Here is a 25,928-nt window from a genome sequence, read left to right as displayed (position 1 = left end):
GGGACACAATGGGGACGCTCTGAAGAGCTGGACAAGTAATTTAGCCCCTTGTGGGCCTCACCTTTTAAAAGCAGGTTCATTTCCTCTGCAGCCGATGAATTTATGACATGACGTACAGTGTAAAATTTGAATTTGCTAGGGCAAAAATTACAAGTGCACAGCACCAATGTACAGCTGACAAAGCTACTTTAGCAGGTGGCAAAAACCTCTCCCAGATTCTCTGCTCTGTATTAATCATTACTTCCAAAGGAGTCCCAGCAAATCCTGGCAAACAGTAGAGTCCCAACAAAAGAGTTAACACGTTAACTACTTTTTTTGAGATCACCTGAACCAATAAAGAGTGCAACGCTCAAAACACCCTATTCTTCATGTAATTTATCTAGCTGATCAAAGAGGAGGTTGATCATGGTCTATACGTACCTGCGTGGGGAGAAGATTTCTGACGGTAAAGGGCTCTGTAATCTAGCCGGCAAAGGCATAACACGAGCCAGCAGCCGAAAGCTGAAGCTTGGCAAATGGAAATACCGTCTTAAATCTTTAACAGTGATGGTAATTAACCAACAAAATAATTGACCGCGGAATGGATGGGCTCTCGCTCACATGAGATCTTCAAAACAGGACTGGATGGCTAAAAGATATGTTCTAGCTCAACTACGAACTGTTGGGCTTGATACAGGAATGAAGAGGGGAAATTCTCCGGCCTGTGTCATGCTGGAGGTCAGACTACGTGAGTGTCATGATGCCTTCTGACCTTAAATTCTATGAATCCTGGAGCAACCAACCTGGCACTCTCGTGGAATCCTCCAAAGACGATTAACTGTCTCTTGCAGGCTACCATTCGGTGTCCACTTCTTCCTGAGGGCCCCCCGGTTACCCTGAAAAGCAAGTGATTACACTGATCAGGGAGGGTTCCTTTTACTGACTTCAGAGTTCGTTCTTATTTAAAGATATTGGCAACAGTTCGCTGAGCTCATTCAGCTTCTCTGTGCTACCCAAGATCTAGAAGCCTTCTCAATTATGACTCAAGCAGCTAATTTTCCAGGAGAGTTTAATGAATAGCAGCTAACTCCCACGATTGAGAGAAAGACAGAGAAAACAACATGGTCTAACGATCAGAGTGCAGGACTGGGAGCCAGGAACTCCTGAATGCTAGTCCCGGTTCTGACACTGACTTCCCTCTGAGGTCTTGGGCAAGTCACTTATCCTCTCTGCCTCAATTTATCAGCCTGTACTAAGGATATAATACCTGACTCACAGGAAAAACAAAGATGCTTACATAGTGTTTTTGTAAATCACTTTGAATTCCTCAGATTAAGGCATTCTAGCGGTGTAAAGAGTTGTTATTATTTTAGACATTACATAAGCAGGGGGATAGCTGTCAATGCCCAAAAGCAGTCGGAAGAACCCAACCAACTGAAAGCAACATTTTCTGAAGAACAATAAAGATCAACCACATTAACAGAAGTGAACCCTTATTTGACTGATAGGCACATTAGAAATCAGCCTGAACCAACTCTCCCAAACTTGGGGGACTCTAGATACAGCTTTGTGCTTGAGGCCCAGCACAAATTCATATGGAAACTTCTTGTTTATTCCCTTGTTTGTTCTTTACCTCGCTAGGTAAATTCTACACATATTAATCCCTGCTAAGGCACCAGTCCTGCGAACATGTATGTGATTAGCACTACTGAACTCAACGGGACTCCTCAAATAGATAAAGTTAACTCATGAGCCCTTTGCAGAATCATCGCCTAAATGAATACGGAACTGCAAGCCACTTGTTAATCAAGGGTTGAAAGAATCCACTGCTATCCTTCAATTGGCATTATGTAGCTATAAAAAGCCAAGGTAGATTTCCACAGATAAGAGCAAATTAGCCCTAAATTCTCCACAAAATGACAATCTCACACTAGTCAGAATAAAAAACCCAATCCGAGGAGTAGCGCGTAGGTAAGAAATGAATTAAAATTGCTCTCATGTATTTTTATTCTAGCAGGAGGAGGTGCAGTTTTCTAGGCTTTTGTTGTTAAAGGCATCTTCCGTTTGATCATGCATTAAAATCACTATTTTCTTTCTCTCTGATAAAGGAATTGCCAGTAGGTTTCCCCAGAGCATAGTGCCTTTTTTTTTTTTTTTTTTTTTTAAGAGGGGTTTTAAATCAATGTTTACAATAAAATAAAACCATGCTTTCAAGGCAATTTTGGACCCATAGATATTCTCGGTCTCTACTGTCAGTGTTCTCTCTGAAGCCAATTCCCATTTCTGAATGGTAAAAAGTGTATTCATTGATTTTCATGACTGTGCTTAATAAACAAGCACACGCAACTGTGCAATCAACTCCATGGTTTCCAAACAATTAATATTCCAATTGGAAGCCTGACCCGAAACCCAGTGAAGTCAACTGAAAGACGCCCATTGACCTTCGCTGCCCTTTGGATCGGAAGATTTTTCTTCCCCTCCCTAAAAAAAAATCGCAATTTAGAATGCAAAAGAGATGCTAAAACATGGTCACTGGAATCAGCAGGCACCTTGCTGGAATGGGCCTTAAATGAACGTCTACTCTAGAACATTTGATTTAAAACAAAAATCCTCCCAAGATACAATCCTTATTTTTAAAAATACTTTTATCCTGAAACTTCATGTCAGGCGTCAACTCCCTCCTCCTCCACCTCAAAACAAGGCACTGGAGAAAGCGAGGTATGGGGGGGGGGGGGAACGACTCTCTTCCATTTAAATTGCAAAGGGAATCTGCAAAATCAGAGGCAGATCCCAAGGGAGATAGAGAGAACAGCACGGCAGAGAGATTTTCAAATAAACTGGTCCCCAAATGGATTTCTGCATTTCGGAGTTAAGATCTCTTCGAGCTAAGATCTCTCCCATGCTCACCAAGATACAGCATTATTTAACAAGATGGCAAGATTTAACCCCAATGGAGCAAAATGTATCAGTTTAATTTGAAAATTTCACCCATCTTTTATATTTTGTAAGGGTTAAATAACACTTTGAATAAGCACAAACACCCCTCTAAACCCTAGACCAGTAATGTTCTATACACTTCACTGACATAGGGGATCTCTCTATTCTACGGTTTTTTACCTAAGTTTCCCACCATTGTTACCATCAGAGCAGCTCCAAAGTAGGAGCATTAGAGTAGACGAGCCACTGGTGTTTTAACCACTGTGTCATCTAACCCTGCCCAGAATAGGTCTAGACAGGGCAATGTTAAAAACATCAGTTGCTACGTAAGTCTTGTCTATACTAGTACCACCATCGCCGGTAGTGGGAATTTTTTGCTAGAAAACTTAGTGCACCGTAGTAAGAAAACTCTCTCGTCTGAAGAGTTTATAATCTTTAAAAGGCAACACACAAATAAAGAGTGGGGAAATCCCACTCAGCTCTTAGCTCATGATTTACTTTCAGTTTTTAATCCATTTTTATCATAATTTTCAGATAAAACCCTGGAAAGTTGAAAAGAAAAAGCTCAGAATCATCTAAAGATGTACCTGTCTATAGAGACAGAAGGTTTAACACAACTCACACCACCAAATAGGAAACTTCATAATCTGGTCAAGGAATCCTGGCAATAATGTAAAATACTGTACCCTCTTCGTGGGCCAGAAACACATTTCAGAGACGGCTGAGCAAGTCTATGATTAAAGCTTTGTTCCATGGGGGTTGATATCACAATGCAGCCAGGTGGGAGAGAGCTGTAAATTCTCAATGCTTTTATCAGGAGAACAGGACCTAATCTAGACACGGAAAGGATGATTCTAATGGAGTTACACCGGCACAAATTCAGAGAAACACCACTGATGTCTGCGGAATTACTCTGTATTTACACCAACGTGACTGAGATCAGAATTCAGTCCCTGGACTCAAGAATTCATTATTTACCTGGCTAATCGTACTCCTTCCCTCAGAAAGTGATAAGTAAATCTTGAACAACATGTTTCTATTTTAGTATATGTGCTGCCGAATGAGGATGACCTCTTGGGATGTCCATAAACCTCCCATCCAGAGGCTCTCACAGAGATTTTACACACTAATGAACCTAGTTTCACAAATACCCTATGAGGCAAGAGATATTTACCTCAATTTACATAAGAGGAAACTGAGGCACAGCCATTCCGGGGCCCGATTTTCAAAGGTTTACATTGGAAATATGTGCACAAAAGGCCTGTTCATTTTCACACACAAATACCATAACTGTGTTCACTTCCCTAGCTATTAAATGCACAAGTAATCTGTTGTGTATCTAATTTATAATTTGCACATGCAATTACCACACTGATGCACAAAATCACAACATTTGCACACACAAATTAAGTGTGTGTATGTGTGCTTACTCGATTGAAAATCAGCCCCTCAAGTGACTTGCTTGTGCTCACAAAAGATATCTGTGGAGAGGTAGGCACAGCCTGGCTTCCAGTCTGCACCTTCAACACAAAACCTTGCGGGAACCGGGCCTTCTGGCTGCAATACTGCCAAGTGGTGCGGAAGCAAGAAGAGCTGTCATTCAGACAATGCCACACTGAAACGCATCCTAAACCCCAACGACTCATTCCTAGATCCCAAGGCCAGAAGGGACCATCGTGATCATCTAGTCCAGGGGTCGGCAACGTTTGGCACGCGGCTCGCCAGGGTAAGCACCCTAGTGGGCCGGGCCAGTTTATTTACCTGCTGACGCGGCAGGTTCAGCCGATCGCAGCCCCCACTGGCTGCAGTTCACCGTCCCGGGCCAATGGGGGCGGCGGGAAGTGGCGCGGGCGAGGGATGTGCTGCCCACGGCTTCCTGCCGCCCCCATTGGCCCGGGACGGTGAACCGCGGCAAGTGAGGGCCGCGATCGGCCGAACCTGCCGCGTCAGCAGGTAAATAAACTGGCCCAGCCCGCTAGGGTGCTTACCCTGGCGAGCCACGTGCCAAACGTTGCCGACTCCTGATCTAGTCTGACCTGCTGCATAGCACAAGCCATAGAACTTCCCCCGAGAAATTCCTAGAGCAGATCTTTTAGCAAAGAACATCCAGTCTTGATTTTACAATGGTCAGTGATGGAGAATCCGCCAGGACCCTTGGTAAATTGTTCCAATGGTTAATTACTCTCGCTGTTAAAAATGCACACCTTATTCCCAGTCTGAATGTGTCTAGCTTCAAACTTCCAGCCAGTGGATGTGTTAGACCTTTCTCTGCTAGATTGAAGAGCCCATTATCAAATATTTGTTCCCCACATATATACTTACAGAGTAATCAAGTGAACCCTTAACTTTCTGTTTGTTAAACTAAGATGATGGAGCTCTTTGAGTCTACCACTCTTAGGCATTTCTCTAATCCTTTAATCATTCTCATGGCTCTTCTCTAAACCTTCTCCAATGTATCAACATCCTTGGATTGCAGGCACCTGAACTAAACACAAGATTCCAGCAGCAGTCGCGCCACTGGGGACTGCTCCAGCTTGCTTTGTAAAGGGTGTTAAGCAATCGCTCCTAAAATGCTGTCCTGAAATATTTACAGCATATTTCACAAAACTGTCCGAGAAGTATCACCGTGCTTGTTAGTGCTCAGGGGCTCCAGTGAAGGGGGTCACAGGGTAGACAGAGTTCCATATAGGGAAGTATCAACCCGGCTTTTGGGGGTTCATTGGCTCACTTTGGGGCGTGAACTGGGGCCACACATAGAGAGCTGTCTGCCTAGAAATGAATGCTTTCTCCAGGAAGAAAAGATGCAAATTGATTAAAACTTTGTTCTGCTGTAGAGTGGTCAACAAATAATGTCTGGATTGGGGCCTCTGGGCACTGTTGTAACACAAACAAACAAACAAAGGTGGTTTCAACATAGCTGCTGGAATTTTAAAATATGCGTGCAAAATGCAAACAAGTAAAAATGGCTGCAATAATTACACGTCACATGTGTCCAGTAGTGAATATTGCTGCTTGGATCTGTGTGGTGACACACACAGCACAGGCATTAGGATCATATGCTCCATTTACCTCTCAGCCTTTGCAAAGCACTGGGGCTCTGTCTTTTCTTATTTCAAAACTATCAGTATCAATTAGACCACACGTCTCAAGCTTCCTGTGACGTCACTAAAGGCCCAGTAGCACAAACTGCTAGGCTTTAAATCACTAAGCCATCCTTTCTGGCCTAAGCTCCAGGACTGAAATAACTAGATTTCCTAGAAACGTAAGTTCAAATCCCAGCGGGATGATCTCAACTGTTCACCCTACACAGGTTCACACATTCAAAACCTTGTGGTTCTTTCAGTGGGGACTTAAAAGACTACGGTCTTGCCTACACTGCCTCTGTGCTAGATGTCCAGATATGTCTTTGTGACTCATGCCAGAAAGGGTTAAGCATCCTGTAGGATAAATGACCCAAATTCAACCTTTAGAGACATATTGGTAGATAATGTTTGTGTTTTTGTGTGTTTACATACATACATATATATATAAATATGTCAGAAGTTAACAATGTAATCAAACAGTTCCTGTCTATGCTGTATTCAGTTAATGAACTGTAAATATAGTGATATCACTGTATTGATCTCTCTTTGAAGTATATAGCAAATCACCTGCGAAAGGTGGAAAACAGGCAATTGCCTTTTGTTAATCCGTGTAGCTAATTACTGGTGATGCTTAGGAAATAGGTCTACTTCAAAGTCTCGATAATTGCCTATTGTTCGCCTAAGAACACCGAGCTGTCAAGAGAAGGCCTGGAACTGTCTTGGGCCCTGATCCTTTTCATCTCAGATCTGCTGGATGCTTTATACAGGGGAAGCTTGAGTCGTAAGCCTGAGATCTCCAGTCCCAGCCAGATCACCCTGAATATGAATATTGGACTATGCACTAGTTCTGAAAGAACTCTTTGCAACTACAAAGCTCACCATCTCTACTATAAAACTGATCTCAGAATGGTACTCATGTCTGTGTGTATGTATACTGATCTTTTAACTAATACTCTCTCTCTTTTCTTTTTTTAATTAATTTTAGTTTAGTTAATAAGAATTGGCTGTAACTGCGTATTTGGGTAAGATCTGAAATATTTATTAACCTGGGAAGTAATGTGTCCGATCCTTTGGGATTGGTAGAACTTTCTTATATGATGAATAAGATTTTCAGTAATCCTCATCATATTCGACTTGGGTGGAGGTCTAACCTTCTGGGTAACCAACCAGTAAGGTATTATAGAAGCGGTTATGAGGCTAACTTTGGTGGATCTAAGTACTGGAATGACAAACCAGGTGGGGATTGTCTGCCCCATTCTTTGCAGTTTGCCCAAATTAAGTACCCTCAGTATGGCTCCCCTGGGACCTGGGTCACAGTCTTATAATATCTGACTCTTATCTAGCGCATTTCATCCATAGATCTCAAAATGCATTGCAGAGGACATCAGTATCATTATCCCCATTTTACTGCTGGGGAAACTGAGGCACAGAAGAGCAGGTAATGGTGTTACCATGTAACCTTGACTAAAATTTCATCTGCCTCGCCACTGGTGGCTAATTTACCATGCATCAGTCTCCACCCCAGAGGTGGCTGCATTCAATAGAGCTACATGTATATCGTAGTATGTGAAGGGCTTTGGGATTATTTGTTATGATTTGCATTATAGTAGCAGCTAGAGTCTAAGAGCAGAGACTGGGGCCCCACTGTGCTAGGCGCTGTACCTACCTACCATAGTGAGAGACCGTCTCTGCCTCAAAAAGCTTGCGATCTAAATAGACAACACAGTACAAGAGCGGTAGACAGGAAGTATTATCCACATTTTCCACACGGGAAACTGACGCACAGATTGAGAGACATGCCTAAAGTCACAGACGAAGTCTGTGTAATCATTACACTTTAGTATCAGAGGGGTAGCCGTGTTAGTCTGGATCTGTAAAAGCAGCAAAGAGTCCTGTGGCACCTTATAGATTAACAGACGTATTGGAGCATGATACGATGCACCGACGAAGTGGGCATTCACCCATGAAAGCTCATGCTCCAATACGTCTGTTAGTCTATAAGGTGCCACAGGACTCTTCATTACACTTTATTCGCTCAGAAGTAAATATTCCAGTTCGAAATGTCATGGAAGCTTTGAAATAAATAATGTAAGAAATTATTAGGACTCTAAACACAAATCCCACACACGCTCTTCTTATTATTCGCATGACAGTTGCGTTTAGAGACCTAAATCAAATTCAGGGCCCCATCATGCTAGAGACAGTCCCTGCCCCAAAGACAGGACAGACAGAAAGTGAAAGAAAAATAGCAGCATTATCTCCATTTTACAGATGGGGAACTGAAGTACAAAGAGACTGAGTGACATACCCAGGGTCAGACAGGAAGTTTGTGGCATAGCCAGGAATTGAACTCAGGACTCTAGCGCCCCAGGAGCTTTTTACAAAAGGCTATTATTGGAAGGGATGAAAGGGGTCGAAATCAGGTGCTCCAAGATGGTTCTAGGAAGCCATGCAGCCCAACAAACACTGAATGCACCTCATACACGATGGACTGACCTGTCAAGTGTGCGCTTGCGTCACCTGAAACCACTCCACATTTCAAAGCCCACAGCAGGGTAATCTCAATAAATCAATTTTTGGCACAGTTTGGAAATTGTCTTCCATTTTTCCAGCCATTTCTTTGTTTTTGTTTTAAGATGAACACAGGGAAAGGCTGGAGAAACAGCTGTTTAGAACAGGGGTGGTTTGTTGCTCAATTCTTTTCCCCAGCAGTTCTCTCGCAACACCACCTGCTATCCCAGTGGCACGGATTAATCAAATCAACAGTGTTAAGGTGCTGGCAGAAGGCAAACTTGTAATCTCCCATATACTGGGCTCCGCTGTTTCACTGGATAAATTTGCCCACTGCATTCATTCATCTCCATGCAGGCTATACAGTGTGTGTGTGTTAAGCTGATGTTGCACCTGCTAACTGAAGCCTCAGAACACGAGAGTTGCTAATGCAACATGACTCCAACGTAGCCACACTGGTCCAGCAACTCCACAATCACCACACTCATTCATGTTTTTGACACGCAACTCCAGTAGGTATTCAGGTACTCTGCAAACACAGACTTCAACAGGTACGGGCTTCTAGTAACAATGGATTGATTATGCCTGTCGTCACCCATCCCCATGGGAGCAATAATCCCAACAGGTAGCCAGCATCTAGACCTCCATCTGGGCAACCACTTAAGCAGGTGTGTAACTTTATTCACAGCAACATTCCCATAAACTTCAATGGAAATACTCTCATGAATAAAGCTACACACATGCAGGATCGGGGCCCAAGAGAGCAGGCAAAAGTTCCAAATAAAGCAAGTGCAACATGTTTCACGCCTCTGACAAAAACGTAACACAGCAGATTTGATCTGCTTTGTTTGTCCTTCCCCCCTTCCCCTGCAGACTGTAATCAAGATGCCACATGAAACAGCACAAAGACAGCAGAAACTTGATTTTCGCACTCGGTCAGGTTAGCATTAAAACAAAGACGTCTCCCCCCATCCTCCGCGAAATCTCTCATTAACACAGATCTTGGACCTCTTCCCAAAGAGGAGGCGGAGATGCACTTTGTTTTTATTTTAACATCAGGAGCATAGCACATGTGCTATCATGAAATGCAGACCAGACTGAAAGACGCTTCCAGCAAGCGCGTCGCCTGCAAAACAAGGGGACAAATGGACACAGGGTTGCAAGCCATGTGGCCATGGTGACATAAGATCCCAGGGAAAAGGAATCGTGAATGTTAAAAGTTTCAGGGCTTGTTAAATGTTAATGGGATGCAATGATTATCCACATGCATAGAAACAGGAACATTGATTTAATTACGAAATAGTTACATTTCTAATTATAATCATATATTTGAGGGCAACAAAATTTAATCCCAACCAAGTGAATTGCAGCCAGGCATCACCACAAGCAACCAACGAGAGGAAGTACATCTACAAACAAAAGGAAGTACTTTTTCACACACCGCACAGCTAACCTGTGGCACTCATTGCCATGGGATGGTGTGATGGCCCAAAGTACAACTGGGTTCTAAAGAGAACTGGACAAGTTCATGGAGCACAGGGATGCAAGCCCATGCTTGGGGTCACTTGGGGTGATCACTCCAAATGTCCCTGATCTGTACACTCCCCCCGAAGCACGAATACAGGCCACAGAGACAGGAAACTGGGCAAGACAGACCATGGTCTGACCAGTTGTTCTGTTCTTATGTGGCAATGTTTCATGGGGGAGGTATCATGCTCTCCCAGCAAGAAGAGGTACCTAGTCCTTCTGCTCATTAAACCTGAAAGCTGGTATTTCAATACGGGCCCAATCCTACACAGTGCTGAGTGCCCTCAACTCCCATTGACTTCAAGGGAAATGTATTTATCGTTCTTCAAAAACTATATTCCCCCACTTGCCACGTTTGTTGATCATAACCATGCACTGGAAGTTTGAAACCAAGATCTCTTTCCATTGTACAATGCACATGGGTTTGTCACTGTGGGGCTGGAATATCTAACAAATCCCACGGCACCTCAAGAGCTACGCATCAAAGGGCGAGTACATACAGGAGTAGGGTCTGACCCAGGAAGGTGCTGAGGACCTTCTGAAGTCAATGAGAATTGAGGGCACGTACATCTGGCAGGACTGGGCCCCTAATGAAATGCAAACTTTAAATCCGTCTCAGCAGTGTGCAGAAGCTCATGCTAGGTACCTCCTCTCCTGCCAGAGACTTCATCCTACCAGAATAGTAACCCTCAGAAGCACCTGGATATTTTTGGGGGGTGGGAAGGGAGAGAGAGAGGGGGGAGGTCACCTGCAGAGCAATGCACTAGCACAGATTTTTCCAAACTCATATGAGCAAAATAGGTAGATCAGTTTGCAGGGACCCCAATGACCATAACTAGTTTTTTATACTTTCCCCTGAGAAAATATCACCATTTTTGAGGATTTAGCTCAACAATGACTCCCAGCAAATTAACGAAGTAATTCATTGGAGTAAACTGCACGTCCCCTTCGCATGATAAACTATGTCTGTTGTTAGACTGACACCTCCAGGTCCAAAACTAATTAGAGCAAGTCTGGTGTCCAGGTGCTAGCACTAGGTGCTAGCAGTCTGAAAGTTAACCAACTCCCTCTCAGCCTCAAGGGGGCTGTTGAAAATGAGAATCACTTGGATTCTGTTCGAGTGGTCAAACGTCTGAAGCCCATGCCAGGAATCCCCCATAACCGTTTCTTTGCATTGTCACTGACAGCCTCTGCATGTCACACACTTTCCATCCCAGGGTTTCAAAGGGCTACATTAATACTAGCAACTTAGGCCTCTGACATCTTCTTGGGAAGCAGGAAAGTATTCTTACCCCCATTTTACAGATGGGGAAAAACAGGGACGGTCACCCAGCAAGTCAGCTGCAAAAATCAGGAGAGAAACAAAGTCTCCTGATTCCCAGTCCTGTGGCTTAATCCCCTGACCACTGTCCTACTATACGTGCAAAGAACTGTAAGAGACAGTCCTTCTTGCCCTGAGGATCTCACACTCAAAGCAGACAAGACAGACACAGTAAAAATTATTATCCCCATTTTACAGATGGGGAACTGAGACAAAGAGAAATTAAGTGACTTGCTCTGGGTCACAGAGAGGGTCAGTAGTAGAGCCAAGGATTGAACCCAGAGCTGCTGTACCTCAGTCCATCACCTTATCCTCAAAGACACCTTCATCCTCTTTTGTAAATGCATAAAAGCGAACACAAAAGCTAGCAGCCAAAGTGCAGGGAGGTGCTGATATGCAAAAGACCTCAGCTATTCCACCACTGGGCCTCTCTGGGACGGTGATTGCTAATGGTGTGCAAGAGCTTTGCTCTGCGGCCAGATATTTAAACATGTTTTTAAACCAGAACTCAAAACCAAGGCAAGGTCTCTCCAAGAGCCTAGACGGATGGAGCAATGAAAGGGAATTGCATTAAAATAGGATAGCTGTCGCTGTCCAGAGCAGGAGGGGAGAATAAGCCACACGACACAGTGCTGGTCATGGCAGAAAACGACAATGCAGAAAAACAGCTGTGCTGCAGAACTCGTTCGATAACAAAGCGCTACAGTTTTGCCCACTGAGAGCGTCTCTCTTATTTTCCATTGATTCCTGGGTGCAGGCCCCCTGGGAGTCACAGAGCATCTCCACCTTTTCTAGCACATGCACCATGAGAAATAATCAGAGCCCACAAAGATAGACCTGAAGACAGCTGGAAAATCACGCAGCCACACAAGGGACCAAACCGGGCCTGAGCAAATGCAACTCCCACTGAAGTCAACAGGGTTAATTTCAGGACATCTCACTTACTTGATTTGCTCCCAAGTCTTGGTGGCCAAATGCAGGACCCAGAGATCCTTGTAGTGGTAAAACTGCTCTCCGTCAGGAGAAGCAAACTCTCCACCGAATACCCATAGCTGTCCACCACCCTGGGGCACCACTGCAGCCTGCCAGGGGAGAGAGAAAGAACAGGTCAGATAGCCTTTAAAAAGTCAGGGGCTCAGGAATTTAGTCAGTCAAACATGCAGCTGCTTCTGGAATATGACAGACAAATAGCACCAACTATTGTGGCATTGCTTGGCTACGGTAGCTCTTAAGGGATGGAAGGACGAGAAATCTGGAGATTAAATTCAAAATTGCTTATTGTCTACGGTGGATTTCTGGTGCACCCTTCACTGCAGCATCATGCTGCCAGATCTGATAACCTGGCTCACACTGGGAAAATTCATTGGGATTTATCTTTCAAAAGAAATGTTTAAAGTCTCTCCCACCAGCAAGAGGGGAAGCTCCCTAGAAGACTATCATGCCAAAGACTGGGGTCTGGCAGCAACTCTCCGATCGTTCAGCTGTAGCCATGCATCCCATAGACAACACACTGGCTGTCTGGGGAAGACACAGTGGCATACTGAAAGGGGGAAGTTCCTGCCTTCTTACATGTAGATAAAGTGCCACAAAAGGGCAGACAACCTCATGAGAGGAACCACCATGACAGGAAAGATGGTCCAGCGGCCTGAGAATCAGCCTATGATTTGGGAGATCCAGGCTCAATTCCTTGTTCTCGGTCTCCCAAGATTTGGGCATGAGCCTAATTTATACTTGCAGAGAGATAACGCATATGAAAATCATGGATCTGCAGGAAAGTATGTTGTAATATAGATACCTACCTGGCTATCTGCTTGTGCAAACACATGATTTCCACTGGGATCTGGTATTTGCAAACAGAAGTTGGGCAAGTACAAAAGCATGTATGTCATTGTGCGCACCACGTTGAAGATATGGCTCCAAATCAATTCCAAAGCCAAGATCCCAGCTTCACAAATACTTGGTAGCATTTGTTTGTGGCCGTTCTCACCCAAAGCCTATTGACTGTAAGGTGGAACAGCAGGATGTCATGCCAAGGGGAGATTCTGTGTCAGAGGCTACAGCTAACAAACCAGGCTGCAGATATGCACAGATGATCCAGAGACGCACTTCTGTTTACTCTAACTGCTAGCTAATGAGGGACATGCTTTACAAACAAAGTTGCAGTGAAGGCAAGAGACTAGTCAGTTAACTTTGCTGAATTTTCTCCCTGTAACAGTAATTAAATATCAAACAGAAAATACACCGCAAAGCGCTCCAGGTAAAATTAAAACAAAAAAATGACATGAACAGTTAATTGTCTGTTGCAATTCCCTGGTAGGCAGCCTGGTAGTAAGATTTAATTATTAGAGTGCCACCTGCTGGACACTGTCACTTCAAACAGCCAGGATTAGCAGTGCTTGTATTAGCAAAAAGGATCTCCTTTTAACAAAAGAAAACAGTAACTTCTGGCAATTTAATGCATTCGTTCTATGACACCATATTCCATGCGTATTTAAAATTATTATTTGAAGTTACTTTCCCAGACTTATCTTGTGGTTTATCAAAAATGCAGCAACTAATACCACACACATGAACGATGCATTTTAGATCCTAACCCATTTGAAAATGTAAATGCTTTGCCTGCCTGTGTCTGATTAACAATTTTATGTACTCATTAGTTAATACTTGTCACATCTACCATCTGGAATATACAACCTTAAATACTCCAATACCTTACCTATAGGTTTCACTCAACATCTATTTTAAGATTTTTCTTAGGAGATTTTGAAGTTGCGTAAATATAATTCACTACAAACAGCTTTCTGTCTGTCTAGTGTAAAGATTCTGGGAAAACAAAGGGCCCGATCCTGCAAGCACTTACTTCTAGGCGTAGTACGTACTACACCGAGTCGTCCCTTTGAAGTTACTGGGACGACTCACCGTAGTAAGTACTACCACACTTAGGAGTGAGCATTTGCAGATAGGACCATTAAATGTGAAAGGAAATTTCCAAGAAACCTAAAGACTGATATCAATCTTCCTTCTAGGGTCACACTTCTGCCTACAGAAAATGCTAGGGTCCTCATCACAGTGCACAATGGGAAAGGAATCAGTGTTTTAGAATCCTGTTTCCTTGCAGCTCTTTCCCCTGGTGGTGTAATTCATCACAAACTCTTGAGGCAAGGATCGAGTCTACCTCTATATTAGCACCGCAACCAGCACTAAGGGGCCTGATCCTGACTGGAGTCTTTGGGCACTACAGTAATATAAATATTAAATAATAAGAATTTCACAAGCTATGTAAAGTTGGACTAGGTCAAGACTTGAATCAGGAACCCAGGCACTGCGGGAAACGGAGTTGCCAATTCAGCAAGTGGAGCTGTTCCTTCAGACTCAGTAGCTGAGTCTGCTGTGAAACCTAACAGAAATTTGACAATAGTTGAGGCTGCTGGCCTGCTGAGCCCACAGCCTGTCATGCTGACCAATCTTGCCTCATGGTTTCCTTGTATTCTCCCCTAGGTCGGTGTGTCTCCATCTGTTGTCTCTTCTCTTATGCTGAGATTCTAAGCATTTGGGGACAGGGACTATCATTTTCTTCTGTGTTCGCATAGCACCTAGCACCAAAGGCTTCTGGTCCATGACTGGAGCTCCTAGGTGATTCTATACTACAAATAATAATACCTGGTCCAACATGCCAGTATGATGCCAGTGATACTGTGCCGCTGTCTTTCAGATGAGAGAGACAGCCAAGGTCCTGACCTCTTGTGGCAATCAGAGATCCCTTGTTTGTTTGGGTTTGTTTGTTTTGATAAATCAGATATTTACCCTGGTGTCCTGCCCACATTTCATACAGAGCAGTTACACTGCTCCTGTCTGAATTCCATATTGTTTTCACTTCGTCCTAAACTGCTCTGCACATGTAAAAAACTGTCCCACCATAGCAGTGGATGCATTTCAGTGACATTGCAGACCCTTTACCTAGCTTGAAAAGCACTTTGAGATCCAGCTGAAGGGCGCTACAGAAGTGCAAGGTTTTATTAAGCAACCTTGGGGGCTTTAAACCAACCAAGTAGTATTCATTTAAAAGCCCACACACACACCACCCTACCCCGAGACCACTTGTGCTGTATCAGTGTGTCATGGTGATTCTGTCTTTACCAACAGGGGGAAGAGAACATCAGAGGAGGCTGGGTTAGAAGAGAAAAAATCTATTACTTTTCTAATCACTATAAAAACTCCCAACCCATGCTAATCGTCCCACACCTACGCCCCCAGTTCTGCACTGTGAACCACACCAGCAGCCCCCTACTGAAATTAGTGGGGGGGTCTGCAAAGAGGTTTCTCAGGCAGCACAAGCAGACGATTGGGGCTTTAGTCAGCATCATCACGCTTAACTGGGAGAATTTAAAAGTACCAGAGGACAGACATGGACGACGTGGAGCAAGTCTGCAGTTTAGGTTTGCTGTCACAAGGGTAAATGACAGTTGGATCCCCACCCCAGACCAAGCACGTCACTGGACAACTGTCTCTGTATGTTACTGCAGGTTGAGGGAACAGTGTTCTGATACGGTGTGACAAATAACGTAGGGTTACCATACGTCCTCTTTTTCCCCGGACATGTCCGGCTTTTCGGCACTCAAACCCCCGTCCGGGGGGAATTGCCAAAAAGCCGAACATGTCCGGGAAAATGGCGGCTCTGCTCCTCCCCTGACTCTTCAGCTCTGTTTAAGAGCCGAGCTGCCCGAGCGCTATGGGCTTCAGGCAGCCCCCTTGCCTCCGGACCCCAGCCGCCAGCCGGGCACTTCCCCTCCCGGGCTCCGGCGGCGCAGGGTCCGGAGGCATAGGGGCTGCCCAAAGCCCGAGCGCTACCAGCTTCACGGTTTGCCGGGCAGCCTCCAGACCCTGCGCCCCCGGCTGGGCACTTCCCCTCCCGGGCTCCAGCTGCGCTGGGGAAGCGCTGGCCAGGGGCACAGGGTCTGGGGGCTGCCCGGCAAACCGTGAAGCCGGTAGCACTGGGGCAGCCCTTTCCCCGTGGCTGGGAGTGGGAGGGAGGAGGGGGTGGAGTTAGGGCGGGGAAGGGCGGAGTTGGGGTGGGGCTCGGTGGGGAAATGGGCGGGGCCAGGGCCCGTGGAGGGTCCTCTTTTTTTATTTATTAGATATGGTAACCCTAAATAACGTGTTCCTAAGGCAACTTTTTATACCTACTGGGCCAGATTTCCTCCTGCACCAAGATCCACCCTCTCCAGCAGGCAGCCAATACAACTGGCCAGTGTAAAATGAGTTGGGAGAGGGCTCAGCCTAGTTCCCAGGGCACAGCTGTTTGCATAATAAAAACCGCCTCCACAACTGGCACTGACAAGCAACCGTATTAGCAAATGCACCAGAGGAGAGAAAGACTGAACTGCTCCCTCACCTAACTTGAGCTGGTAACTCAGAGGTGAAGGGCTGCACATCCTCGAAGGAACAACAGAAGCCTGCTGGGTGGAGTATCTCAGAAATTACAGAATAATTTCCTCTGCATAGGCATCAGTTGCCTCTGCAGAATATGGGGAAATTGTGTGTGACAGATATGGCAGCTCCTGCTACATCCTTGGGAGACTTTACTGAATTAAGTTTAAATATCTTTGGGGTCCACTGTATTAATTGCACGGTTTATGTTCGACTGTGTCCCACTCCATGGGGGAGGGCTGCCACAGCTCCTCCAGGAACCAAAACCATGGATGGTGCTGAAGGCGTGTACTCAGTCCAACTGGATTCTCCAGAGACCAAAGGACAAAGAAAGAATTTTTGGATAAACAGCCGGAGTTTAAACTGCCTTGGGGCTCTTCTTCCTGATCCAGCAAACACACAGGACTTTCTGCCCAAGGGGGCCACAACTCTTGCGGAAGGGTTGGAAAGGCTTTGCTGTTACCGTAGCATTAGAAGGAGCTGTGTGGTCACTTGTAAACTGCAAGCAATACACTGGTCCTAGCCCTCGAAGACAAAGCAAGGACTGGCCATTTTCAGCAGTCTGGCTTGCTGGGAATATCACAGTGAAAGGCAGGGAGCTGTACAGCCTTAAAACCCCCTGGTCAGGAGGGAGAGAGACGTGGGTCTCTGCCCCAGAGAGGTGACAATCACCATCACCATGCCAGTCAGGTGGTCAGTAGTATATTGCTACTGCTATACTCTTATTATTCAAGCACAGAATTTTTAGCCATAGAGATTCTATGGCAGTTTGATTCATTTAAGTCACAGTGAAGGATCAACCCTCTAATTTCTCAGTACAACGAGCCACAGCTTGATCACAATGTTGGCATCGCATTGTGACTAGGATACTAAGAAGTCGTAACCCCTTGGAAACACAGCTGTCTATTACCATAGCATCTCGAAATACAACGTCAAGAGTAATTCTAAGTGCTGTTCCGTTGCCTGGGAGGTTAAGTGCTTTACCTGATGTGCACAGCGCCTGGGAGGAGGATTTGGGATATCTACTTTACTCCAGCTGTTCTTCCGGATGTTGTAAATGTACAGTTCATTATACAGGAACGTCTGTGGGAGGGAAAAGGAAAATGGGTATCACCAGAGCTCACCATTTAACTTTACCTAACAGAAGCGTGTCAAATTCTCAACCTGCCTCTACCAGACATTGAAGGAATGCAACAGTCCTTTTCTATTAGGCAAGAACAAGACAAGACCAGCCTTCTGGGTCCATGGCGTCACTCTGCTCTCATGCTAGGGGATCAGAGTGCCACAGGCAGGATTGGGTTTATGGCTTGCGGGGCCCTATGCAAAGCAATACGCGTATGGAACCATCCTGTTCCCACCCCATTGGTGAGACAGTCCACCCACCATCTCCCTGCCTGCAGTCATCTCAGACGGCAAAGAGCCACCACCAGCAGTCTGAGGCTCTGTTGTCACTGCTGACCTACACACAGCTTACATGGGCCAAGAAGCCAGGAGGTGCGGATGAGGAACAGCTTTCTAAGCCAAGGACGCTACTTGGGGAAGTCAGGCTGCAGCGCAACCTGCTGGTGCCTGGGTAAAATGATACCACTGTGGGGAAAATCAGGGATGGCTCCCTGGCTGGTGGATTGGGTGCGTGTTTGAGATGTGAAGCTCCTGAAAGATGGAGACCAACACAGCTGCACAGCCTAAGGCTGCCCATGATAAGGGGTCAACAAACATGGGGACAAGGGTGATCCAGTGGGTAGATCCACTTGGACTTCCAGCAAGCTTTTGACAAGGTGCCTCACCCAAGGCTCTTATGCAAAGTAAGCAGTCCTGGGATAAGAGGGAAGGTTCTCCCATGGATCTGTAACCAGTTAAAAGATAGAAAACAAAGGGGAGGAATAAATGGGCAGTTTTCAGAATGAAGAGAGGTAAATAGTGGTGTCCCCCGGAGGTCTGTACTGGGACCAGTGCTGTTCAACATATTCATAAATGATCTGGAAAAAGAGGTAAACAATGAGGTGGCAAAATTTGCAGATGATACACAATTACTCAAGATAGTTAAGTCCAAAGCAAACTGAAAAGAGTTACAAAGGAATCTCACAGAACTGGGTGACTAGGCAACAAAATGGCAGATGAAATTCAATGTTGATAAATGCAAGGTAATGCACTCTGGAAAACATAATCGCAACTATACATACAAAACGATGGGATCTAAATTAGCTGTTACTGCTCACAAAGGAGATCTTAGAGTCATTGTGGATAATTCTCTGAAAACATCCACTCAATGTGCAGCAGCAGGCAAAAAAACTAACCAAATGTTAGGAACCATTAGGAAAGGGATAGCTAATAAGACAAAAAATATCCTAATGCCTTTATATAAATCCCTGGAACGCCCACACCTTAAATACTGTGTGGAGATCTGGTCGCCACATCTCTAAAAAGATATATTAGAATTGGAAAAGGTACAGAAAAGGGAAACAAAAACGATTAGGGGTATGGAACAGCTTCCATATGAGGAGTGATTAAAAAGACTGACTTTTCAGCTTGGAAAAGAGAAGACTAAGTAAGAGGGGATATGATGGAGGTCTTTAAAATCTTGACTGGTGTCGAGAAAAATAAAAAAGGAAGTGTTATTTATTCCTTCACATAACACAAGAACTAGGGGTCACCCAATGAAATTAATAGGCAGCAGGTTTAAAACAAAGATAAGGAAGTATTTCTTCACACAACGCACAGTCAACCTGTATAACTCATTGTCAGAGGATGTTGTGAAGCCCAAAACTATCACAGGGTTCAAAAAAGAACTAGATAAGTTCCTGGAGGATAGGTCCATCAATGGCTATTAGCCAGGATGGAGCACCATGCTCTGGGTGTCCCTGGACCTCTGATTACCAGAAGCTGGGAGTGGATAACAGGGGATGAATCACTCGTTATTTGCCCTGTTCTGTTCATTCCCGCTGAAGCATCTGGAATGGGCCACTGTCGGAAGACAGGATACTGGGCTAGAGCGACCTTTGGTCTCACCCAGTATGGCCGTTCTGATGAGTACTATAAAGGCGGTGCTCAGCTAGGATAGACTGAAAGCAAGGGGAAATGACTGACACAAGTGGAACTTGTTAACAGCCAGCGCAGGCTAGGGTAGTGCTGAATCAAAGCCCGATGACTATAAACAGACTTGAGCTTTCAGGAATCACAAGGAGCTTCCCGCCTCCAGGAATATGGTAAATCAGTGCAAGATTTGCAGGCAGAAGCTGTTGAGGGATCACCAGTGCTTACCCCTTCTGGGCTAACAGAAGCATTTCACTTTCATGGTGGGGCAAACACACAGTACAACAGGAACCAAAGACACGGGGCAAATATGGTCCATATCAAGTCTAGAGAAATTATGATGCCCTGCAATACTGATGCTTGTGCAATCACTCTGACCCCTTACTGGACCCCAGTGCTCCTTGATCCTGCTGACACAGCTGAGCTCAGGTGTGAGACAGTATTAGCATGGAATTAAAGGCTATTTTGCTCTCATTCTGGGAAAAATGCATATTTTATGACCTCCGCTTTGAATTTTTGCTCCAGATGAAACCCATACAAATTACAGTCAAGGCAATGGGGAGGGAGGGGGAAGGATAGATAAATGGAAGAATACTTTACTTTTTGGCCATTGAAATATTCACCTCCAAAAAGGATCAATTCGTCTCTCTCGGGATGAGCAGACAAGGAGGCATTCAGCCTGCGTCAGAAAGAGAGATGGGCAGATATCAGCACATAACAGAACCATTTGTAACTCAGCTTGGAGGCTACTCACTACAGGTCTGGATGCATAATTTAACAAGCGCTAGCACTTCTCCCCTCCAGGCCAAAGTGCCTCTCCATCACCCACACCGCTACAAGTTTCTGATATCTTTTTTTATTTCCAAACCAAAAACTTTCTGAAGAAATTAACTTTTTTGGAAACTTCCAGAAAGGCTAATCTGAAATCCTCTCCTATTTTAGGAACACACATTACATTGTCATTAACCACGGCCTTTGACATGATTTTAATTTTAATGCTGATGGATAAGGAGCAAAGATTAGCTTTGTCATGGCACACAGCTATGACTCTAATTGGACTGTCTCATTTTAAGTTATCTGCATCATTCTTCCACAGATACCGCTGTTCGCTTAAGGTTCCCCCACCCCCTGTATGTAACAGGAGTTGACAGCATCTAGCACTTCACAGGATCAGACCTCAAAGAAGCTCATTGTTAACTGATCCTCCCAACATCTTTGTGAGGTAGGCGAATATCATTACCTCCTCCTTACAGAGGGGAAACACTTACAGAAAGGTCAACTGTCGTTCAAGACACTGAATCAGTGGTAGCTACAGGACTAGAACTTTGCAGTGCCAGGATACCGGTCCTGTGCTCCGGCCACTAGCCCACTGTATCTTGTATCTCACAAGGCATTCTCATAACAATTTTACTGGTAGCGTGCCCTCAGCTTTCCAGCCCAAGTCACAAGGTTCCCCTTCATTCATCTATGTTATACCGCCCAAAGCCCTCAGACCGAACCACCAGCTTTGATAAGATTCCCCACTTTGGCTCTTTTTAGCAGGCTGAAGGGAAGATTAAAAAGTAGCTGTTAGCAGAGTAGTGTTGCTGGTCCCTTTGATGCTCCGAGGACTGAATGCCCTATACATTTTTATCCTTCCATAAAAGCATTTTGGCCTGATACTACATCCTCCACTCTCAGGATATAACTTAAACACGTTTCATTGATACCACCACTTGCTGGATAACAACAGTCAAGGTTCCAGGTGATCTCTTACCTTGGTGAGGGTGGGGGACAGGCTGTCTCAATTATCTGGGTCTTTTTAGCATCTAATGTCTGGAATTCTGCTATCAGGGCTTCAAGATCCTCCTGAAAGTAAACAGCCAGTCAGGCATGAGTTTCTTGACACATATTGTCATCCCCATACCATGAAAACCTACACTAGCCACTACTTCGATTTTCCTATTTTCCTTAAATTTGATTAGATTCATCTCATTAAACTATGAGTTATCAAGGTTATATATTTTTTCATGCTACACGAAGGGCTGGTCTCCACTACTGTATATTTCTGAATTTGTAAGCAGGTTGTAACACAATGCCATGGTTAGTGCACAGTTCCTACCCCTACAGAGGTGTTTCACCTTTGCTGGTGAGCAATTCTGTAGCACAACTGGTAGTTGAAACCCAAGTCTTAGCACAGGGCAGCTGTTTCAGCATTTGTCTAACTGATGTGCAAATATAATCAGACAGATGTTAAAACCCACTGTTGTTCTTTCTTGGCCTGACTCCTGTGCAAGTACAAAGATAAATGTGTTTTCTATTTCAAATTTATACTTCATCTGGAGAGACAACTTCATGTGTTATCTTTTATTCTCCTTCAGTTTCTGTAAATTAAAAAACAGAACACACACAACCTCAAAGCCCCCGAATTATGCAAGAGTCAAAGAAAATCTCTTCCCCACTCCCTCTTTAGATAAGAGTTGGAAAGTTATAACCATCCATGTGTCCTAACAGTACGAGGACTGTTCATTCTTTCTTGGTCCAACTTTCTTTTTTTGCTATACTTGCGATCGCTGGGTAAGACACTTGAATGAATTAGTTTAAACTTTCTCATTCTGCAGCAGCAGGGGGGCTGGGAGTAAAGGGACACTGTCTCAGGTCAAATTAAATTTTTTTTTTTTAAATAGGATTTGTCAAATTGATTTTTTTTTTTTTTTAAGAGCAATAGAAATGTTTCTAGGATTTTTAAAGCTCACGGAATCATACAAATTGGAGATGGGGAAAATGAAAGATTGTTCCCTACAGTAAATTTTCTAGCTTTCATTCAATTAGGTTTAAATGCCTCAAAGCAATGGGGTTTACACTAGCTTCCTTGAGAAAGCAGTCCACAGCCTAATAGATCGGTCAGTATGTTATTCCAAATGTCCGGTCTTAATTTCATTCTACTAGTTCCCGTTTGCCCCACCCCTTCTGCGGGGCTCAATTCTGCCAGGTGCTGAGCCCTCTAGCCCCGTCCAGGCTATAAGTTTTAGTTTATTAGTACAGCATTTTTTGAATTAACAATTATACTCAACAGAATAGGTACACATTTTCAGACTGTCACAGTATGAAAGATATGAAGCAGAGATTCAACCCTTCTCCTATCATACAAATTACACTTCTAACACCGCCCCCATAAAACAATAAACAAAAATGAAATTATAAAAGTTGAGAATCACTTGATCTAGCTCAACCATAAATAAAATAGATTTCACACAATCCCTTTCTTGTTTTTGCCACCAACCAGGCCAATAAGTCTGAAACATTACCACTACAGAATAAATATTCTACGTTTTGAGCCAATGAGGGTCAAGATTTAAGACTGCCATTTGAGAAATTATACAAATATTAGGTAAAGTGGCAAATCTTCAACTTGGCCAATCTTCAGTCTGGCCAGACCCACATGGGGAAAACCATCGGTACCTCTCAATACCAGCCTACCTCCCTTCCAAATAAGCCAACTGCATTGTTTGAAAAGGGAGGGTTGTCTAGTGAAACACTTCAACACATGCTTAACTTCCAAGAGAAATGTTCCCTTAGGCATGGCTTGTGAAGCTCACGTTATAGGGAAAGAGCCCAGACAGAAGGAGAATAAATGCGACGGCTCTGTTTTGAATTTCACTTCTGTGTGTTGCTTTGCTGTTCAGAGAAATCCCTGGGGAGGATGAATATATATTGCATCTGCAAGCCAAAGGGTGAAGAGTCTCACACACACACACAGGCGGGATGAGACTGGAAGGAGTGAGCTCTTCAGAAAAAGCAGCTCTAATTAAACAGCATGTGGGAGGGAAGTCTTTTAGTTAGTCAAGACCAGGAGCTCTGGCACAGGGAGAGTTTGGGTTGGCGACACTCGGTTGGGTGGGGGAATCAGTCCCCTGGTCCCTGACCTGCCCCAGCAGCACCACTCACCTCCTCCTTCTTAGCTCTCTTGGAGACTTTTTTCTCCATCTTAGCAGCTGTTTTCTCTGCCCCTTTCACCTTCTTCTCCTTCTTGCTTTTCTTACCCATGTTTTCAGCCTGGGTTGCTGCAGGGGGCACTTCCCAGAGCCCCCCAGCCAGTCTGCCCTGGGCACCCTGCTCCTGCAGAGCTCACATGGGGCAGAGCCCAGCTGAGGACAATCACTTCCTAGGCAGTCAGGGGTGATTTCCTGCCTGGGGTGGAAAGGAAGGAGCTGGCCAAGTGCTGTTGTGAATGCCATCTGCTGGGCTGGATGGCTTCTCACACCAGTTTGCTGCCTTGCGGGTAGCAGAGCAAAGCCCTGGTGCAGCTGGGCTAGGAAGAGGCTTTGCTTCCTGTCCCAAAGGGAGAGGGACAAGGCCATCCCCAACTTAAGGCTTGTGCAAAGTACAGCACCCCCCTATTTAGGGGGGTCACTTTGAGCACGCCCGAAGGCACCCAGCGGTTCACCCACCCACTAGCCCACTGTGAGCCTGCTTTGACCAGTGCCCAAATTATCAGAAAAAAGTCGGAGGGCCCTGAATGTCAAGTGGCTTACTTTAATTTAAACAGTAGTGAGACAAAAGACAAAAGGCAGGTAGCCCCAAACAGTAATAAGCCCCCCACCCCCCAAAAAAAAATTCCCCTGTAATTGAAGCCCTAGCTTTGAGCTCCAAGACCACTGATCGCAAAAGTTTGCCCCAGGCACCCCAGTTGAGAGGGCCCCCAAAGCAAGTGATGTTGTGACCTGGCACATGGGGGGGGGGTCGCAACACCACTCAGGTTTGCCCCTCCTTAGATGGAGGCGTGAACGGACCAAACCTGAGCGGCGCTGTGACCCACACTAGCCACTTGAAATGTTAGGAGGTGTGGTTTGCCAACCCCAACCAGCCAGCAGTCATGAGCCAGGCCTCAACAAATTATTAGACTTGCTTAACGATTATGAGATTTGATAAAAATAATAAATGTGGGGTTCTTTTCATTTGCCTTCCTGTTTCTTTAGGGGGCACTCAGGTCATGTTTTGAGCTGTTCTCTACAACCAGGAGGGCTAGAAACTCACTTTTTCTAAGCCAGTCTCATGATTTTGGGGACCTGACTTATGATTTTTGAAAACTTGGGGTTGGCGATACGCCAGTGCTTTGTAAGTGTCACTTTGGTGATAAGGACCAACTAGTAATTATTAGGATTGCTATTAACTACGTAAGGTGCCACAAGTACTCCTGTTCTATTAGCTAAGTGTTTCACACTGATATTGAGCCCCCATTAGAATCTCGTCAAGCTGTAATTGGAAAAAGTGATCATTTTGACTTTTAGAGTATATTTTCTTAAATTCAACCGGCTTTGAACACTGTGAAAATCAGTTTGAGTTTAAATCCAAGGAGGCGTGATTTTCTTTTCATTAGGTTCCACTGTAAAATATGCTTGTGTAATTTTTTTTCACTTCCAGAAAAAAAGTAGAATTATTATATTTTCACTGAAAATAAATTAAAAAAAAAACTCTCCAAGAACGTGAGGCCAGGCTGCCTTCCACCAATGCCTAATCTATCTGTCTGCCAGTGTTTTTCCATAGTACCTATCTCTGTTATATCTAAATGCTGACACTGCTAATAAGCTAAGTACTTAAGCCCATACCCTAGAAACTGCAGGATCATTCAGATTTTTTGAATATCTGTCTAAAATCTGAATCTCAGCTTTTTCAAGATAATAAAAAAAAAAACAGAGTGAAAAGAGAACCGTAAAAATTCTTTAGCGCTGCAGACAATACACATCCTGCTAAACATATGTTTGGCTGGCAGTTTTGAAAATGCCAGGCTTATAATTAAGGCTAGAATGAGTCATCAATAAGTTTATACCAGGAAAGTGAACCGAGAACTTAGGAGAGTTTAGATGGAGTGAATGGGGCAAATCTTCAGCTGGCATAAAGGGTTATCGCTCCATTCAATAGCTCAGACACAATGACTTTTCTTTCTCTCAGAAAGAAACCCGTGGGTGAAATCTGGGCCCCACTGAAGTCAATGGGAGCTTTACCCCTCAATTCACTGCAGTCAGACTTTCACCTAATACATTTTAGGGAGATTTTTGAAGGGAAAAAAGGCTTGAGGTATTTAAATCTTTGAGGTTTGTAAGACAGGCAGCTGCCTCCCCAGAGCCCCC

General features: G+C 44.6%; 1 protein-coding gene across 1 annotated transcript in view; it reads right to left on the bottom strand.

The window, feature by feature from the left end:
- Nucleotides 1-24,126, bottom strand: part of KLHDC4 (kelch domain containing 4) — a 46,207-nt gene extending 22,081 nt beyond the window's left edge. Inside the window, exons 1-6 of the mRNA XM_034788560.1 lie at nucleotides 23,746-24,126; nucleotides 21,575-21,666; nucleotides 20,419-20,497; nucleotides 17,770-17,868; nucleotides 12,304-12,440; nucleotides 783-875 (exon numbers count right to left, since the gene is read on the bottom strand). Coding sequence (XP_034644451.1) covers nucleotides 783-875; nucleotides 12,304-12,440; nucleotides 17,770-17,868; nucleotides 20,419-20,497; nucleotides 21,575-21,666; nucleotides 23,746-23,844 — 599 coding nt within the window. The 5' untranslated portion in view covers nucleotides 23,845-24,126. The remainder of the gene's footprint in view (nucleotides 1-782; nucleotides 876-12,303; nucleotides 12,441-17,769; nucleotides 17,869-20,418; nucleotides 20,498-21,574; nucleotides 21,667-23,745) is intronic.
- Nucleotides 24,127-25,928: the final 1,802 nt, after the last annotated feature.

Source organism: Trachemys scripta, chromosome 13 (assembly GCF_013100865.1).
Source record: "Trachemys scripta elegans isolate TJP31775 chromosome 13, CAS_Tse_1.0, whole genome shotgun sequence".
Lineage (NCBI taxonomy): Eukaryota > Metazoa > Chordata > Testudines > Emydidae > Trachemys > Trachemys scripta.
This window is presented reverse-complemented; position numbering and strand designations above follow the sequence as displayed.